We start from the raw sequence: 20,264 nt of genomic DNA, 5'->3' as shown, positions 1-20,264 counted from the left end.
TGTACCTATAAATGAAACACAAAATAGGATCTAATTCACTCAAAAGTGTAGGTCAAACAATCCTAAACCACAAAAGTAAATATAATTTTTTAACTTTTTTGAAGTTTTTAAACCCTCAAATACCTATGATGTAAAAAATGAAAACTTAATGAAAATACCTCATAAAACTATGGCATACTACTACTACTTATCATTTCTATAGCGCTACTAGACGTACGCAGCGCTGTACACTTGAACATGAAGAGACAGTCCCTGCTCGACACAGCTTACAATCTAATTAGGACAGACAAACAGGACAAACGCGAATATTAAAGAGAGGATGATATAATAAATCACTGTATTAGTGGCCAGTCATGCTCACAGTTAAAAAAACAAAAAAAAAAGTAATCACGTCAAAAAAACCTCCATATTGTGAAAAAGTGTCCAAAACCAGAATCTTCAAATGTCCTCTTGCTATTTAAACAAGCGACAATAATGACACTTATCTTACTGTGAGCACAGCGGTGTGATGTCCCACGGTCTGTAACTAGGTTATTGAATACAGCAGCATAATATCCTGTAGTCTTGATCAATTAGACAGTGTAGTCCCCACAGGGACCCTTTTCGCTTCAGGCTTCTTCTGGAGATCTCACGGCATCATATGTCTGCAACTAAAAACAAAATCAGTATTTCAAAAAGACAGTGTGAGAATTTAAGGCATTCTTTAACTACTCAATCTTCAGCAAACATGGTGCCAGTTGTCTAGTTGCTTGAGACAACAGGCTATTATTTTATTTAGATTTTGCTCACACCTTTTTCAGTAGAAGCTGAAGGTGCATTACATTCAGGTACACTGGCTCTTTCTCTGTCCCAGGAGGGCTCACAATCTAAGTTTGTACCTGAGGCAATGGACAGGGCCGTCGAGAGGGGGGGACAAAAGTCCCGGGGCCCGGCGCCGCCGCCTGGCCCGCCCTCCGTCACTCCCAGAACTAACCTTAAGCCTCCTTTCACTTTGCAGCAAGCAGCAGCAGGTCAGGCCACTCCTTCCTTCCATGTCTTGCCCTCGCCTGACGTAACGTCCGCGAGGGCGGGGCACGGAAGGAAGTAAGGAGGAGAGATCTGCCCTTTCCATATCATCATGCTGATCAATCCATAGACTGGTGGGTTGTGTCCATCTACCAGCAGGTGGAGATAGAGAGCAAACTTTTGCCTCCCTATATGTGGTCATGTGCTGCCGGAAACTCCTCAGTATGTTCTCTATCTCAGCAGGTGGTGGTCACACACAGCAGCAGCTCTGGCTAGGCCTCCAAGCCTAATTTTTAGGTTTTGTTGAGTGCCTGGGGTTGAGGGCTCTTTTGAGCAAGTGCAAACCTGGTGGTGCCAGGTCCCTCCTTTTCTCCCCCCTCCCGCTGGCTCCGTTAAAAAAAAAAATAAAAAAATTTTGAACGTCCTTAAAGGCGTTTATTTCGACGTTTATTTAAACGTTCATTGCAGCTACTCACTGGGACACCAGGTCGTTACAGCTCGGAGCGGAAAGCAGGTAATTTATACCTTTTTATAGCGGGCAGGGGATTCCCCGATTTATCTCCACGTGGCATATGGCGTCGGAGGGCGAGGGCGTAAAGAGTCGCTCCCCGGATCGCTTGAGCGCTTCTAGAGGGGATGCGGGGGTCTTAAAGCCTGATTCCATATCATCAAGCTGATCAATCCATAGACTGGTGGGTTGTGTCCATCTACCAGCAGGTGGAGATAGAGAGCAAACTTTTGCCTCCCTATATGTGGTCATGTGCTGCCGGAAACTCCTCAGTATGTTCTCTATCTCAGCAGGTGGTGGTCACACACAGCAGCAGCTCTGGCTAGGCCTCCAAGCCTAATCCTTAGGTTTTGTTGAGGCCTGGGGTTGAGGGCTCTTTTGAGCAAGTGCAAACCTGGTGGTGCCAGGTCCCTCCTTTTCTCCCCCCTCCCGCTGGCTCCGTTTAAAAAAAAAAAAAAAAAAAAATATTTTTAAACGTCTTTAAAGGCGTTTAATTCGACGTTTCTTTAAACGTTCATTGCAGCTACTCACTGGGACACCAGTTCGTTACAGCTCGGAGCGGCAAGCAGGTAATTTTACCTTTTTATAGCGGGCAGGGGGTTCCCCGATTCTTCTCCTCGTGGCAATGGCGTCGGAGGGCGAGGGCGCAAAGGGTCGCTCCCCGGATCGCTGGAGCGCTTCTAGAGGGGATGCGGGGGTTTTACAACCTGATTCGCCCTTGATGGGTGATAGTTTAGTGACCGATGAATGTCCCGGTCGTTCCTCCGGCGTGGCGGTTTTTTCCCGCCATAAACGCCCATCCCCCGCTCCTCGCCTCCGCCGTCTTGGCCGGCCACGCGGCTCGGACGGCTTCTTCGGGGCCGCCCTTGAGGTTGGAGACATTAATGCCATGAACGCCCTTAATTTAGGCGACGGCACAAAAGCGGCTAAAGTTAAGCGCCGTTCTTCCCGCGCGGCTCCTTCACGGAGTTTCGCGCCGGACGCCATTTTGGATGCGCAGCATGTCTCTCCCCCGCTATTGCGAGCGCCGGTTGAGAGTGCGTCTAGGGCTGTTGCCCAGGCTGCGGAAGTGCACAGTCTGGGGGGTTTCTCCCCCGAGTTTGTTTTGCTGCTGCATCAGGCTTTCCTCATGCTAAACGCTGCCCCTGCTCCCTCTTCTGATAAAGAGGTTGAGGTTCCCAGAGGTAAACGCCCTCGGGTTGATTTCCAGGCCTTGGAGGACTTTTGTCTCCTCCGATGTAGATGAGGGCAGCGTGTCTGAGGTCTCCCAACGATCCTTTGCGGATTCCTTGGAGGAGATAGATCCCCGCTCGGATGGAGCGGATGACCCCTCTGCAGCGCGGCTTTTTAGCCCAGAGGATTTGCCCAACCTGTTGTTACAGGCCATGGACACTTTGAAGATTTCCTCTCCGGAGGACGTCTCTCCCTCAGCCCCTGTTGGCTCTGCCATTATGCTGGGGACGAAGCGCCCGCCTAGAACCTTCCACGTGCATGATGCCATGCACACCTTAATTGCGGCTCAATGGGATGTCCCGGAAACGAGCCTTAAAGTGGCTAGGGCTATGTCCCGCCTCTATCCTTTGGCTGTGAGTGAACGTGAGGCCTATCTGTGGCCTACCGTGGATTCTTTAATCACTGCGGTGACTAAGAAAACGGCGTTGCCGGTGGAAGGTGGCACGGCCCTAAAGGACGCCCAAGACAGAAGATTGGAGGCGGCCTTAATGTCGTCCTTGGAGGCAGCTGCTTTAAGTTTGCAGGCCTCAGTTTGCGGCTCCTATGTGGCCAGGGCGTGCCGGACTATGGTGCAGCGGGCTTCCCCCTCGGATCATTCCTTGAGGGCTGATTGGCCGGCCCTGGAATCGGGCTTAGCCTATTTGGCAGACTTGCTGTATGATGTCTGGAGAGCCTCAGCTAAAGGCATGGCTCAGACAGTCTCTGCGCGGCGGTGGCTTTGGCTGAAACATTGGTCTGCTGACCACGCCTCTAAATCCCGCCTGGCTAGATTGCCTTTTAAAGGCAAGCTGCTCTTTGGGGTCGAGCTGGACAAAATCGTGACCGATCTCGGCACGTCTAGGGCAAGAAATTACCAGAGGTCAGGGCTCGGGTTAGTACTCGTCCCGATACCTCCATACCGCCCGGGCAAGTCGGGTTCCTCTGCCCCCTCTTCCTTCAAGAGGAATTTCTCCCCCAAGCAGCATTCCTTTCGCAGAGACCGCCGTCCCGGAGGTGCTCCCTCCGGTCCTCCCCCAGGGTCTTGTACCCAATGACGGGGCCTTGGTCCACGCCCCAGTGCAGATTGGAGGACGGCTGTCCTCGTTTCTGGGCGAGTGGACCACTATAACTTCAGACGCGTGGGTGCTGGAAGTCATCAGAGACGGCTACAAGCTAGAGTTCTGCCAACCCTTAAGAGACGGGTTTGTACTCTCTCCCTGCAAGTCTCCGGTCAAGCTGTGGTAGTGCAGCAGACCTTGGACAACCTGATCCGCCTGGGTGCGGTCGTTCCGGTGCCAAAAAATCAGATTGGCAAGGGACGTTACTCCATTTACTTTGTGGTTCCAAAGAAAGGAGGTTCTGTCCGGCCTATCCTCGACCTCAAAGGGGTCAATCGGGCCTGGAAAGTGAGGCACTTTCGCATGGAGACTCTCCGCTCTGTTATAGCGGCAGTGAAGGCGGGAGAGTTCTTGGCTTCCTTGGACATCAAGGAAGCGTACCTGCATATTCCCATCTGGCCTCCTCTCCAACGCTTTCTGCGTTTTACAGTCCTGAGACGACACTTCCAGTTCAGAGCCCTCCCTTTCGGGTTGGCTACTGCTCCGCGGACCTTTTCCAAAGTAATGGGGGTCATAGCGGCCTTCCTGCTAAAGGAAGGAGTACAAGTCCATCCTTATCTGGACGACTGGTTGATCCGAGCCCCCTCTTATGCAGAGTGCGGCAAAGCTATGGACCGGGTAGTTGCTCTTTTGAGCTCCCTGGGATGGATCATCAACTGGAAGAAGAGCCAGCTGCGCCCGACTCAGTCCCTGGTGTATCTGGGAGTTCGATTCGACACCCAAGTGGGCAGAGTGTTCCTGCCAGACAATCGGATTGTCAAGCTTCAGGCTCAGGTGGACTAGTTCCTAGTAGCCTCTCCTATTCGGGCGTGGGACTACGTGCAGCTGTTGGGCTCTATGACGGCCACGATGGAAGTAGTGCCCTGGGCCAGGGCTCATATGAGACCACTACAGCTTTCTCTGCTGCTGCGCTGGACTCCGATGTCGGAGGATTATGCTGTGCGCCTTCCCGTGGACCCAGCAGTGCGCAAGGCGCTGAGCTGGTGGACGCAGACAGACAAGTTGTCTGCAGGATTGCCTCTGGTGACCCCGGAGTGGATTGTCGTCACGACAGACGCCTCTTTGATGGGCTGGGGAGCCCACTGCTTGGGAAGGACAGCACAGGGGCTCTAGTCTCCTGCAGAGGCAAGTGGTCTATCAACCTCCTGGAACTCAGAGCCATTCGCTTGGTGTTATTGGAGTTCATCCCGGTACTCGTGTTGAAGCCTGTACGGGTCCTGTCGGACAATGCCACGGCTGTGGCCTATATCAACCGCCAGGGAGGTACCAGAGCGCCCCTCTAGCCAAGGAGGCTATGAGTCTTTGCCAGTGGGCGGAAGCGAACCTGGAGCAGCTTTCAGCGGCCCACATTGCCGGAGTCATGAATGTCAAGGTGGACTTTCTCAGTCGCCATACCTTGGAGCCCGGAGAGTGGCAACTATCTGCTCAGGCGTTCTTGGACATCACGAAGCGCTGGGGCCAGCCGAGCCTAGATCTGATGGCGTCATCGGCCAATGGCCAAGTGCCGCGCTTTTTCAGCAGAGGACGGGACCCTCGATCCCTGGGAGTAGATGCTCTTCTCCAACAGTGGCCGACACAAGAGCTCCTCTATGTGTTCCCGCCCTGGCCCATGTTGGGCAGGGTGCTAGACCGGGTGGCAAAGCATCCCGGCAGGGTAATCCTGGTGGGTCCGGATTGGCCCAGACGTCCCTGGTATGCGGTCTTGTTCAGGCTCTCAGTCGACGATCCTCTGCGGCTGTCAGTGGAGCAGGGCCTGTTACATCAGGGTCCCGTGGTGATGGAGGATCCCTCTCCCTTTGGTCTTACGGCCTGGCTATTGAGCGGCAGCGTCTGAGGAAGAAGGGCTTCTCAGACAAGGTCATCGCCACTATGCTGAGAGCGAGGAAGCGCTCTACTTCTACTGCTTACGCCAGGGTTTGGCGTATCTTTGCAGCATGGTGTGAAGCAGGCTCACTTTCTCCCTTCACTGCTCCAATTTCTTCAGTGTTGGCGTTCCTGCAAGAAGGTCTGGAGAAAGGCCTGTCGCTCAGTTCCCTTAAAGTCCAGGTAGCGGCTCTGGCTTGCTTCAGGGGCCGCCTGAAGGGTGCTTCCCTGGCTTCGCAGCCAGATGTGGTGCGCTTTCTCAAGGGAGTTAATCACCTGCGCCCTCCTCTGCACTCAGTGGTGCCTGCGTGGAATCTCAACCTGGTGCTAAGAGCATTGCAGAAGCCACCTTTGGAACCCTTGTCGAGGGCATCTCTGAAAGACCTGACGTTGAAAGCAGTCTTTTTGGTGGCTATCACTTCAGACAGAAGAGTTTCCGAGCTCCAGGCGCTCTCATGTCGAGAGCCTTTTCTGCAGTGCACTGAGGCAGGAGTGACTATTCGCACAGTGCCTTCCTTCCTGCCCAAGATTGGTTCTCGCTTCCATGTGACTCAGCAGCTCTGTCTCCCTTCCTTTCGTAGGGAGGACTACCCAGAGGAGTACTCTGCTCTTGAATATCTGGATGTGAGACGAGTCATCATCAGATACTTGGAAGTGACCAATGATTTCCGGAAATCGGATCATCTGTTTGTCCTGTTTGCAGGTCCTCGTAAGGGTCTGCAGGCTGCTAAGCCTACAGTGGCAAGATGGGTCCAGGAAGCCATTGCAGCGGCTTATGTGGCCGCGGGGAAGGTGCCGCCTATCCAGCTGAAGGCTCACTCCACGAGAGCTCAGGCGGCCTCGATGGCAGAGGCTGGATCCGTCTCCTTGGAAGAGATATGCAAGGCGGCAACGTGGGCTTCGGCTCATACATTCTCCAAGCATTACCGTTTGACTGTGGCTGCACGGGCGGAGGCCCGGTTTGGAGCTTCAGTGTTGAGGTCAGGGATTTCTATGTCCCGCCCTGGGTGAGTACTGCTTCGGTACATCCCACCAGTCTATGGATTGATCAGCTTGATGATATGGAAGGTAAAATTATGTATAATCATACCTGATAATTTTCTTTCCATTAATCATAGCTGATCAATCCATAGCCCCTCCCAGATATCTGTACTGTTTATATTCTGGTTGAATTTTAGGTTCAAGTTTAGCCTTCAGTTACTTCAGGAGGACTTCGTGTTCAAGTTCTTCTTTCACTTGGATTCTTCAAGAGTTGAGACGAGTTTGTGTTACAGTGAGCTGCTGCATTCCTCTCCCCTCCGTTTTACGGGGCTGGATTGAGACTTAAAATTCTGCCGGCACTCCCTCCCGCTTCGTGCGGTTGTAGGGCAGCTTTGTACCCCTCCCGCTTCGGCGGTGTTAGGGTCAGTCAGCTCCTCCCGCGGTTGCGGTTGCAGGATAAGCCAGATCCCCCCCGCATCGGCGGGTGTGGTGTCCCTCCCTCGCTCCGCGGGGATGAGCTGGACGGATTCCCCTCCCCCACTTGTGTGGGGATGAGCTGGGTTAATTCCCCTCCCCCGTTTCGGCGGTGGTGAGCTGGGCAGAGTGTCCCTTCGTGGGTGTAATTCTCTAAGTGCTGAGTCCTGCGGATGGAGCTTTGATATCGGCATACTGAGGAGTTTCCGGCAGCACATGACCACATATAGGGAGGCAAAAGTTTGCTCTCTATCTCCACCTGCTGGTAGATGGACACAACCCACCAGTCTATGGATTGATCAGCTATGATTAATGGAAAGAAAATTATCAGGTATGATTATACATAATTTACCTTCGCCCTTGTTGGGTGACAGTTTCGTGACCGATGAATGTCCCGGTCCTTCATCCGGCGTGGCGGTTTTTCCCGCCATAAGCGCCCATCCCCCGCTTCTCGCCTCCGCCATCTTGGCCGGCCACGCGGCTCGGACGGCTTCTTCTTGGGCCGCCCTTGAGGTTGGAGACATTAATGCCATGAACGCCCTTAATTTGGGCGACGGCACCAAAGCGGCTAAAGTTAAGCGCCGCTCTTCCCGCGCGGCTCCTTCGCGGAGTGTCGCGCCGGACGCCATTTTGGATGCGCAGCATGTCTCTCCCCCGCTCTTGCGAGTGCCGGTTGAGGGTGCGTCTAGGGCTGTTGCCCAGGCTGCGGAAGTGCACAGTCTGGGGGGTTTCTCCCCCGAGTTTGTTTTGCTGCTGCATCAGGCTTTCCTCATGCTAAACGCTGCCCCTGCTCCCTCGTCTGGTAAAGAGGTTGAGGTTCCCAGAGGTAAACGCCCTCGGGTTGATTCCCAGGCCTTGGAGGACTTTGTCTCCCTCCGATGTAGATGAGGGCAGCGTATCTGAGTTCTCCCAACGGTCCTTTGAGGATTCCTTGGAGGAGACGGATCCCCGCTCGGATGGAGCGGATGACCCCTCTGCAGCTCGGCTCTTTAGCTCCGAGGATTTGCCCAACCTGTTAGTGCAGGCCATGGGCATTTTGAAGATTTCCTCTCCGGAGGACGTCTCTCCCTCAGCCCCTGTTGGCTCTGCCATTATGCTGGGGACGAAACGCCCGCCTAGAACCTTCCACGTGCATGATGCCATGCACACCTTAATTTCGGCTCAATGGGATGTCCCGGAAGCGAGCCTTAAAGTGGCTAGGGCTATGTCCCGCCTCTATCCTTTGCCTGAAAGTGAACGTGAGGCCTTTCTGTGGCCTACCGTGGATTCTTTAATCACTGCGGTGACTAAGAAAACGGCGTTGCCAGTGGAAGGTGGCACGGCCCTAAAGGACGCCCAAGACAGAAGATTGGAGGTGGCCTTAAGGTCGTCCTTTGAGGCGGCTGCTTTAAGTTTGCAGGCCTCAGTTTGCGGCTCCTATGTGGCCAGGGCGTGCCTGACTATGGTGCAGCGGGCTTCCCCCTCGGATCATTCCTTGAGGGCTGATTGGCCGGCCCTGGAATCGGGCTTAGCCTATTTGGCAGACTTGCTGTATGATGTCTTGAGGGCCTCAGCTAAAGGCATGGCTCAGACAATCTCTGCGCGGCGGTGGCTTTGGCTGAAGCATTGGTCTGCTGACCACGCCTCTAAATCCCGCCTGGCTAGATTGCCTTTTAAAGGCAAGCTGCTCTTTGGGGTCGAGCTGGACAAGATCGTGACCGATCTCGGCACGTCTAAGGGCAAGAAGTTACCAGAGGTCAGGGCTCGGGCTAGTACTCGCCCTGGTACCTCCAGAGGACGGTTTCAGGAAGCCCGTCGGTACCGCCCGGGCAGGTCGGGCTCCTCTGCCCCCTCTTCCTTCAAGAGGAACTTCTCCCCCAAGCAGCATTCCTTTCGCAGAGACCGCCGTCCCGGAGGTGCTCCCTCCGGTCCTCCCCCAGGGTCTCGTACCCAATGACGGGGCTTTGGTCCACGCCCCAGTGCAGATTGGAGGACGGCTGTCCTCGTTTATGGGCGAGTGGACCACAATAACTTCAGACGCTTGGGTGCTGGAAGTCATCAGAGACGGCTACAAGCTAGAGTTCTGCCGACCCTTAAAAGACGGGTTTGTACTCTCTCCCTGCAAGTCTCCGGTCAAGCTGTGGCAGTGCAGCAGACCTTGGACAATCTGATCCGCCTGGGGGCGGTCGTTCCGGTGCCAGAAAATCAGCTTGGCAAGGGACGTTACTCCATTTTCTTTGTGATTCCAAAGAAAGGAGGTTCTGTACGACCTATCCTCGACCTCAAGGGGTCCATTGGGCCTTGAAAGTTCGGCACTTTCGCTTGGAGACCCTCCGCTCTGTTATAGCGGCAGTGAAGGCGGGAGAGTTCCTGGCATCCTTGGACATCAAGGAAGCGTACTTGCATATTCCCATCTGGCCTGCTCGTCAACGCTTTCTGCGTTTTGCAGTACTGGGCCGACACTTCCAGTTCAGAGCCCTCCCGTTCGGGTTGGCTACTGCTCCGCGGACCTTCTCCAAAGTAATGGTGGTCATCGCGGCCTTCCTGAGGAAGGAAGGAGTTCAAGTCCATCCTTATCTGGACGACTGGTTGATCCAAGCCCCCTCTTATGCAGAGTGCGGCAAAGCTGTGAACCGGGTGGTTGCTCTTTTGAGCTCCCTGAGGTGGATCATCAACTGGGAGAAAAGCCAGCTGCGCCCGACTCAGTCCCTGGAGTATCTGGGAGTTTGATTCGACACCCAAGTGGGCAGAGTGTTCCTGCCAGACAATCGGATTGTCAAGCTTCAGGCTCAGGTGGACTAGTTCCTAGTAGCCTCTCCTATTCGGGCTTGGGACTATGTGCAGCTGTTGGGCTCTATGACGGCCACGATGGATGTAGTGCCCTGGGCCAGGGCTCATATGAGACCACTACAACAATCTCTGCTGCTGCGCTGGACTCCGATGTCGGAGGATTATGCTGTGCGCCTTCCCTTGGTCCCAGCAGTGCGCAAGGCGCTGAGCTGGTGGACGCAGACAGACAAGTTGTCTGCGGGAATGCCTCTGGTGACCCCGGAGTGGATTGTCGTCACAACAGACGCCTCTTTGATGGGCTGGGGAGCCCACTGCTTGGGAAGGACAGCGCAGGGGCTTTGGTCTCCTGCAGAGGCAAAGTGGTCTATCAACCTCCTGGAACTCAGAGCCATTCGGTTGGTGCTGTTGGAGTTCATCCCGGTACTGGCGTTGAAGCCAGTACGGGTCCTGTCGGACAATGCCACGGCTGTGGCCTATGTCATCCGCCAGGGAGGTACCAAGAGTGCCCCTCTAGCCAAGGAGGCCATGAATCTATGCCAGTGGGCGGAAGTGAACCTGGCACAGCTGTCAGCGGCTCTCTTTGCCGGAGTCATGAATGTCAAGGCGGACTTTCTCAGTCGCCATACCTTGGAGCCCGGAGAGTGGCAGCTATTTGCTCAGGCGTTCTTGGGCATTACGAAGCGCTGGGGCCAGCCGAGCCTAGACCTGATGGCGTCATCGGCCAATTGCCAAGTGCCGCGCTTTTTCAGCAGAGGACGGGACCCTCGCTCCCTGGGAGTAGATGCTCTTCTCCAACAGTGGCCGGCACTAGAGCTTCTCTATGTGTTCCCGCCCTGGCCCATATTGGGCAGGGTGCTAGACCAGGTGGCAAAGCATCCAGGCCGGATAATCCTGGTGGGTCCAGACTGGCCCAGACGTCCCTGGTATGCGGACTTGATCAGGCTCTCAGTGGGCCATCCTCTGCGGCTGCCAGTGGAGCAGGGCCTGTTGCATAAGGGTCCCGTGGTGATGGAGGATCCCTCCCCCTTTGGTCTTACGGCCTGGCTATTGAGCGGCAGCGTCTGAGGAAGAAGGACTTCTCAGACAAGGTCATTGCCACTATGCTGAGAGCGAGGAAGCGCTCTACTTTTACTGCTTACGCCAGGGTTTGGCGTACCTTTGCAGCGTGGTGAAGCAGGCTCATTTTCTCCATTCACTGCTCCAATTTCTTCAGTGTTGGCATTCCTGCAAGAAGGTCTGGAGAAAGGCCTGTCGCTCAGTTCCCTTAAAGTCCAGGTAGCGGCCCTGGCTTGCTTCAGGGGTCGCCTGAAGGGTGCTTCCCTTGCTTCGCAGCCAGATGTGGTGCGTTTTCTCAAGGGAGTTAATCACCTGCGCCCTCCTCTGCACTCGGTGGTGCCTGCGTGGAATTTCAACCTGGTGCTAAGAGCATTACAGAAGCCGCCTTTTGAACCCTTGTTGAGGGCATCTCTGAAAGACCTGACGTTGAAAGCAGTCTTTTTGGTGGCTATCACTTCAGCCAGAAGAGTTTCCGAGCTCCAGGCACTCTCATGTCGAGAGCCCTTTCTGCAGTTCACTGAGGCAGGAGTGTCTATTCGCACAGTGCCTTCCTTCCTGCCCAAGATTGTTTCTCGCTTCCATGTGAATCAGCAGCTCTGTCTCCCTTCCTTTCGTAGGGAGGACTACCCAGAGGAGTACTCTGCTCTTAAATATCTGGATGTGAGACGAGTCATCATCAGATACTTGGAAGTGACCAATGATTTCCGGAAATCGGATCATCTGTTTGTCCTGTTTGCAGGTCCTCGTAAGGGTCTGCAGGCTGCTAAGCCTACAGTGGCAAGATGGGTCAAGGAAGCCATTGCAGCGGCTTATGTGGCCGCGGGGAAGGTGCCGCCTATACAGCTGAAGGCTCACTCCACTAGAGCTCAGGCGGCCTCGATGGCAGAGGCCCGGTCCGTCTCCTTGGAAGAGATATGCAAGGCGTCAACTTGGGCATCGGCCCATACATTCTCCAAGCATTACCGCTTGACTGTGGCGGCACGGGCGGAGGCCCGGTTTGGAGATTCAGTGTTGAGTTCAGGGATTTCAATGTCCCGCCCTGGGTGAGTACTGCTTCGGTACATTCCACCAGTCTATGGATTGATCAGCATGATGATATGGAAGGTAAAATTATGTATCACACCTGATAATTTTCTTTCCATTAATCATAGCTGATCAATCCATAGCCCCTCCCAGATATCTGTACTGTTTTTATTCTGGTTGCATTTCAGGTTCAAGTTTAGTCTTCAGTTACTTCAGAAAGACTTCGTGTTCAAGTTTTTTCACTTGGATTCTTCAAGAGTTGAGACGAGTTTGTGTTACAGTGAGCTGCTGCATTCCTCTCCCCTCCGTTTTACGGGGCTGGATTGAGACTTAAAATTCTGCCGGCACTCCCTCCCGCTTCGTGCGGTTGTAGGGCAGCTTTGTACCCCTCCCGCTTCGGCGGTGTTAGGGTCAGTCAGCTCCTCCCGCGGTTGCGGTTGCAGGATAAGCCAGATCCCCCCCGCATCGGCGGGTGTGGTGTCCCTCCCCCGCTCCGCGGGGATGAGCTGGACGGATTCCCCTCCCCCACTTGTGTGGGGATGAGCTGGGTTAATTCCCCTCCCCCGTTTCGGCGGTGGTGAGCTGGGCAGAGTGTCCCTTCGTGGGTGTAATTCTCTAAGTGCTGAGTCCTGCGGATGGAGCTTTGATATCGACATACTGAGGAGTTTCCGGCAGCACATGACCACATATAGGGAGGCAAAAGTTTGCTCTCTATCTCCACCTGCTGGTAGATGGACACAACCCACCAGTCTATGGATTGATCAGCTATGATTAATGGAAAGAAAATTATCAGGTATGATACATAATTTTACCTTCGCTGCTTGCTGCGAAGTGAAAGGAGGCTTAAGGTTAGTACCGAGGGCCCGGCCTGATAGCGGGTGGAGGGGGGGCCCGGCGACCTGGGGGGGGGGGCGGCGATCTCGGGTGGGCAGCAACCTCGGGGGGGGGGGGGGCGGGGGGCGGCCTTGTCCCGGGCCCGGCTCTGGCTCTCGGCGGCCCTGGCAATGGAGGGTTAAGTGACTTGCCCAAGCTCACAAGGAGCAGCAGTGGGATTTGAACTGGCCACCTCTGGCTTTCAAGACCGGTGCGCTTACCACTAGGCCACTCCTTCACTCCTATGCTTATGCATTCAACAACCTTGTTACAGATTGTGGGACATCACACTGTTGTGTTCACAATAAGATAAGTTTCATTATTGTCGCTTGTTTAAATAGCATGAGGACCATTGAAGATTCTGGTTTTGGACACTTTTTCACAGTATGACGTTTTTCTGACCTGTGATAACTGTGAGCATAATTGACCACTGATACAGTGGTTTATTATAATCAATCAAGATGTATGCAACAGCTTTATGAGGTATTTTCCTCTTTTAACCCCCTGTTTACTAAAGCTTAGCTCGAGTTATCTGCAGCAGGGCCCATTTTATTCCTATGGGCCCTGCTGCAGATAACTTGAGCTAAGCTTTAGTAAAGAGCCCCCTTAATTTTTCATTTTTTACATTGAAGGTGTTGAGAGTTTGTACCCAGAAATAACAGATACTAATTTTCTTCAGTCTGAATGAACATCTGTGATAAAAGAATAATTTCTTTGAAGGAAAAGAAAGCTATGATATGCATTGCATTCTCTGTTAATTTTGTTTTTGTTTTGTATTTTAGGTTGACGACGTTAATGCACTAAATAAAGCATGGCATTCTACTCCTTCATGAAACCTTTTAAACGACCAGTACATTCACCATTTTATCAAGTAGTTTTCTGTGTCTTCATTGCCTCTACTTTTGTAAATAGTGCAGAAGAGCATCAATACAGTAAAACTGCTTATCCCATTGATAGTAATAGTGAACCCTTTCCATGGAATAAAATGAGGCTTCCTGATCATGTTATCCCAGTGCATTATGACCTTCTCATTCACCCTAATCTAACTACGCTGACTTTCACTGGATCTACCAAGATAGAGATTACAATAAAACAGGAAACCAATTTTATTGTTCTCCATAGCAAACATCTGGAAATATTCCAGGCCAGCTTTCGAAGCATAAAGAGGGACAGTCTGCCAGAAAGAGCATTAGTACTGCTGGAAAACCCTCTGCATGAACAGATTGCACTAATCTCTCCTGAACCGCTTCTTGTTGCACAGAACTACACCATCAGTATTCACTACTCTGCTAAATTCTCACAGAGCCTGCATGGTTTTATAAAAGTAGTTACAAAACTCAGGATGGAGAAGTCAGGTAAATAATATCCTATGGCTTAATCCTTAATCGCAGATAAGATGAATTGTGGTGGCAAAGGTTTGCAAGAAAGCTGCTTCATTTCTTTAAATTATCCACCAGCCCCCACCCTCTCAAAAATCTACCTTTTAATAGCAATGTATATATGCATGACACAAACACATTTTAAAAGTTTTCTGTAAGAATGTAGGTGAGCATAGAAATGAGTTGGTTCTCTTTATAATTAAAGTGCTGAGATTCATTTGTTTTTGGAAATGTGATGAGTTCAATATTTTTGCCCATGTACTGGTTAGAATTACTTTTATCAACATTGTAAAAAAAAAAAAATCCAGTCAGCCGAAAGATGATCATTTTAATTTGTATCGATCACCCTGGACAATCATAGTAGTAATTTTTGCTATAGCAAATCATTGTGCTGCTATAGAGGGGCATTTTAAAAAGGACATCCAACGCAAAACGTCACAGATAATCCATTTTACATGTATTTTAGAACAGGATTCAGTCCTAAATTATATATGAGATGGATGCCCATGTGCTGGAAGCATCCAGCATGAACATCCATTTTACAAACTGAAATGTCCAAATTATGAATGTGGAAAACAAGGGATATGGATGTCTGTGGCAGCATCGGAATGTCCATCTTATAAAATGTCTCTTATTATGGTGATAAATTTTAATTCCGACTGTGTACTGTGGCCAGTCACTCCAGAATAAAGTTGGACTTACATAAGTACATAAGTGTTGCCATACTGGGACAGACCGAAGGTCCATCAAGCGCAGTAGTCTGTTTCCAACAGTGGCCAATCCAGGTCACAAGTACCTGGCAAGATCCCCAAACAGTACAATACATTTTATGCTGCTTATCCTAGAAATAAGCTGTAGATTTCCCAAGTCCATTTTAATAATGGCTTATGGACTTTTCTTTAGGAAGCTATCCAAACCTTTTTTAAACCCCAGTAACACACTAGATTGCAAAGATATGGTTTATCCTGTAATCCATACCTTGAAACTTTAAAACAGAAGGCAAGGATGAAGTTAGTTGTCTACCAACAAACATCACTTTAGTTTACCACCAAATGGTTCTCATGTGTGCTTTCCTGGCTCTCTGACAGTTTCACGCTCTCCTTGTGATCAAACAGGAGGGCAGCTGTAACCTTTCTATACAGGGAGGGATTCTTGGTTCTTATTTTATCAACTTACTGTGTAGAGCAATTCAGAGCAGGAGAGCAGTTTGGTGACATTCGATGATTTTCAGGTGCTGGATCCACTGAAATGACTAAGTTTCAGAAGGAGCAATTTTACTTCTTCTAGTCTGAAGGGTATATGGGTGTTCCTTTGTCTCCGTAAGAAAGAGGGAGGTTCTGTGTTCTTGGAGGAAAGGTTCAGGGCTGTACTCCTAATTTTCTAGATTTTCCTTATCCATGTCTGGTTCGAGTACAGTTCTTGCAGACTCTAGAATCCAGGGTAGTAGCTCTGGATGTAGTAGCTTGGGCATGGTCATGTATGTATTGCACACATTTGTGCTTCCCCCTTGAGTGATCTCCACATGCACAGAATTGTGATCCCATCCCTCTCTATAAGGGGGTCCAGAAGCACCCAGAAACTCTCCCCAGATGTTTTTTGAAGGGCATAGAGAAGATGACTCCCTACTAGTTAATTCTCTCCTCGGATGCCGGACTTGTAGGTTGAAGGGAAGACCTTGTTGAGAACAGCTAATGAGGGAACAGTGGCTTCAACAGGGATTCTCGGGTCCTTAGCTAAGCCACCAACAGGGTCAGCCATCCAATCTTATGGTAATCTTGGATGCTAACCTGAGGTAAGGCAGTTGGGGACATAGACAATATGACACGATTAGCTGATGGGAACATTCAGGGGAGCCTTTCTAGCCCTCAAATGTTGGGGGAAAATCGGCCATAGGTTGGGGCAGAGTTTTCCCAATATCTACAGTTCACTTGGTCTGTGCCATCTGAGTGCAGTATAATTATGCTTTGAGCTGACATTTTTGGCACCCACTAGGGATCAGATGGGTCACTTCCTTGAATGGCCCTCAAGTCAACTTGATCAATAGGGTGGAGCTTAAAAAATAGAATAAAGGTCTTACCCCCTAGAGCTGCTCCACCTTAGCTAAAAATATTTGCTTAAACGTTTGAACCTTCTATTTGACTATCTGAAGGTAGCTCAGTCATCTCAGAAACTCAGATTTGTTTCATGAATCAGTTCTGTATCAATTATGCAACTTATTCAGATAAACATTTTGCCAAGTGCAAGTCTATAATACAGCAATGTTATAGAAAAGCAAAAGAATTAGTGTAGTCCTGACAAAATGTCAGTTTCTTGCTATCTGGATAAAACTGCTGGTGCTGCTCAATAATTTGCAATAAGAACTGAAGTTGTGACTCTTGCATAAGAACATAAGAGTAGCCATACTGGGTCAGACCAATGGTCCATCTAGCCCAGTATCCTGTTTTCCAAACAGTGGCCATACCAGGTCACAAGTACCTGGCAGAAACCCAAATCGTGGCAACACTCCATACTATAAATCCCAGGGCAAGCAGTTGCTTCAGAGAACTGAAAAACAGCCAAACACAATCCAAAGGGTTGTGTGGAATGAATGTAAAGAAATGAGGAAAGTGGGAAATACCCTCAGAAACCAAGGCTTCTGCCAAGGTCTAATCAACAAGACACTTATCTATAAAAGACTTTGTACCCGTGATCAAGTTTCTTTCATGGGGTAAATATTCCCTACTCCACTCATTCAAAAATGCCCATATAGGAGCATCATGCAAAATTGCCCATAATAGAGCACAAGTTTTTATACAAAAAAGCCCATATAATAGAGCACAAATATTAAAGATAACTGAGTAACAAAACTGTTCAAGCTACAGCATGGCATGCATCAACTTAGCTTAATAAATGCTGGCTTGACAACCCCACAGTTCTAATTTGTGCTCTATTATGGGCAATTTTGCATGATGCTCCTATATGGGCATTTTTGAATGAGTGGAGTAGGGAATATTTACCCCATGAAAGAAACTTGATCACGGGCACAAAGTCTTTTATAGATAATAGTGTCTTGTTGATTAGACCTTGGCAGAAGCCTTGTTTTCTGAGGGTATTTCCCACTTTCCTCATTTCTTTACATTCATTCCACACAACCCTTTGGATTGTGTTTGGCTGTTTTTCAGTTCTCTGGAGTATTAGATTACCTGTTTAGGATTAACAGCCCATACTGTTTTTTTTTCATCACAAGCAGTTGCTTCCCATGTCTGTCTCAATAGCAGACTATGGACGTTTCCTCCAGGTTTTTGTCCAAACCTTTTTTCAACCCAGAAACACCAACTGCCGTTACCAATCCTCTGGCAAAAAGTTCCAGAGCTTAACTATTCGTTGAGTGAAAAAAAAATATTTCCTTCTATTTGTTTTAAAAGTATTTCCTTTGGTCTCTCTTCTTTGAACCTTTTCTAATTCCGCTATATGGTTTTTGAGATATGGCGACCAGAACTGAACGCAATACTCAAGGTGTGGATGCACCATGGAACGATACGGAGGCATTATAGTATTTTCAGTCTTATTCACCATCCCTTTCCTAATAATTCCTAGCATCTTGTTTGCTTTTTGACTACCGCTGCACACTTGAGGAGAAGATTTCAGCGTTTTATTTACAGCGACATCCAAGGTGGACCCTATGATGCTAGGGTCCACCTTCTTTTGTCATGAGGCTGCTGTATCCTTGAATGAGAGTAGCACCACATTCTGCATGATCATTCACCAGCGTAATGGCACGCATTGTCTCCACAGCCTGCTGGAAGTCTTCTTGTGACTCCCACATGTCATGGTCTACTTTGAGAAATGCATTTGGAAGTTACATTGTTTGAATCAATGTCTTAGACTTGATTGAGACAAAATCTTCAAGATTCTTGTCCCTGAATGTCTTTAGGTCCACAATGATTCGATTACTGTGACTACTCAACGTCATCCTCATTGTTATTGGCACTTCTCAGCCTTTTTGTTGAAATACGTACTTGGCTGTCAAATAGGGTCAGCCCAGCTAGTTCTGGTGACAAATTCCACAACTAGTTGTAAAACGTCTGTAGTGTAACTTTTGATATTGCAGGGTTCAGTGTTGAGTAATTCAAAAGTGATTTCAGTAACAGAAAGTCACTGCACGGAACATTTGCTGTGAGAGGAGCCATTATCCAAGTCTTCAGATAGGCACATACTACAAACGCACATGTCCTGTAGTCCCTTTCACCTTTCAGTGTTTTAGTGAATTTGCCTCGAAACATGACTGATGAGTGATGATGTAAGCATACTGGGTGACGTGATGGAATTACATGTTCAGTTTGTTGTTCCATTGCACTTTACAAAATACTGATAGCCTAATTTGGTTCACAACTGCCCATATTCAAGAATGCCTTATGTGGATCGTGGAATTATTACTATTTGATGCCTTCAGAACTTGAGTGTTGTGAAGCTACCAGTAAATGTTCACCAATTTAACTGTTGTTGTGTCTGAAAAATTATGAGGTAAGAAGGTCCTTTGTACAGACTTCCAAAATAAGTTTCACCCTACTGATCAAACACCAAGAGGAGTAAATTATTTATCGCAAGATAGAGAATACAAGCAGTTGTTCTCCTTCATTTTACTCTTCATTCTGTCCTATCTCCTTGGCCCTTGAAAGGGTCAGACTTTGTAGGGAAGCCTCTTGACATTGAGATTTACAATGAAGGCTCACATAGTCGGTCCAGGTTACAGTTTGGAGCCTCTGCAGTTTTTCCTCCTGAATGTTCCATTCCTTCAGTTTGGCTTTTCTTGCAGAGAAGATTGGAAATCTCTTCTAGAGGTCAAATCTCACCAATCTCTCAAATAGGATATTTTCTTTGGAAGAAGAAAGCAAATGAGACCCTCACTTAGGGTGGTCTTCTCTTCTTGGAACCTGAGCTAAGTCCTAAGTAATCTGACCTCCCTTCCTTTCTGGCCTTGTAGTGTACAGTCTCTGTAAATTTGCCTTCAGAGGGTAGTATCCCTTTTGCTGGAACTCAGGCTTATTCCTTCCAACTGTAGGAAATTCAGGTCCGTCCTGGCCTTTCTCAAGTTGTAGATTCCCAATTCTCTCCAAATTTGCATATGCTCCTTTAGTTATGAGTAAGTCCCAAAATAATGCAGCAGTCTCTAAGACATTGATTTCTGGAGGAATTAAGGAGGCAATTGCGTTGGCCCATACCAGCAAGAGTTTGATGGTACCAGAGTTGCTGTTGTGTCCCCTGATTAGGGCACAGAGATTCTTATAGGCATAGTCTGAATCACTTTACAGACGATAAAGGCAGGACAGAGGCTTTACTTCCATTGCATTCCTGCTCTATATTCTTAAGGTTGGGTGTTCAGACTCAAAGGGTCTCTGCCTTCAGCATAAAAGTCTTAAGCACTTTAGGTGGAGCTTGAGAACATCCCACTTGTCTGGACTGCTCTGGCATGGATGATAAGGAAAGTGAAATTTAAACTAACCTATTAATTTTCTTTCCATAAGCCCTGCCAGACTAGTCCAGAGCCCACCCAGGAAAGCTGCAGCAGTCAAGAATTCAGAGATTGACAAGTTCAGAAAGCAGTGAGTGCATTGTTGTCCATTCCTAAGTTATTTGAGGTTAATCTTACTCATAATTTCAAGTATTATCTCTAAGATCTGACCAAGGAGAGAGAGAGGTTTTTGGCTGCATCAGGTTTGGTTTTGATAGGGTTTAGAAGTTTGAACAAAAAACTACTATTGTTTTTTTTCAATGTTTTTTTAATTCTGGGTTTTTAGCTTTGACATAATGTACTGAATAGCAGAATTGAAGTCAGCTGTGATCTTTTTTTTTTTTTTGCCTCTGTCTCCATCTGATGGTAGAGGGGAGCATAACCCACTTATCTGGACTGGTCTGTCAGGAATCAGGACTGAAGGACAACTTTTAAATTTAAATTTCACCTTGCTTTAGATTTTCAGTAAGCTATTACATACAAAAATGCATTGATATTTCTTTGCCATAATA

General features: G+C 49.3%; 1 protein-coding gene across 1 annotated transcript in view; it reads left to right on the top strand.

Annotated features, from left to right (window-relative positions):
* The window catches only part of ERAP1 (endoplasmic reticulum aminopeptidase 1), a 152,406-nt gene that overhangs the window by 7,130 nt on the left and 125,012 nt on the right, over nt 1-20,264 (top strand). Inside the window, 2 exon segments of the mRNA XM_030193409.1 lie at nt 13,665-14,189; nt 14,192-14,237. Of these exon segments, the coding sequence (XP_030049269.1) occupies nt 13,694-14,189; nt 14,192-14,237 (542 nt within the window). The 5' untranslated portion in view covers nt 13,665-13,693.

This window comes from Microcaecilia unicolor, chromosome 2 (assembly GCF_901765095.1).
Source record: "Microcaecilia unicolor chromosome 2, aMicUni1.1, whole genome shotgun sequence".
Classification (NCBI taxonomy): Eukaryota; Metazoa; Chordata; class Amphibia; order Gymnophiona; family Siphonopidae; genus Microcaecilia; species Microcaecilia unicolor.
The sequence above is the reverse complement of the archived record's forward strand: the minus strand, read 5'-3'. Positions and strand labels throughout refer to the sequence as shown.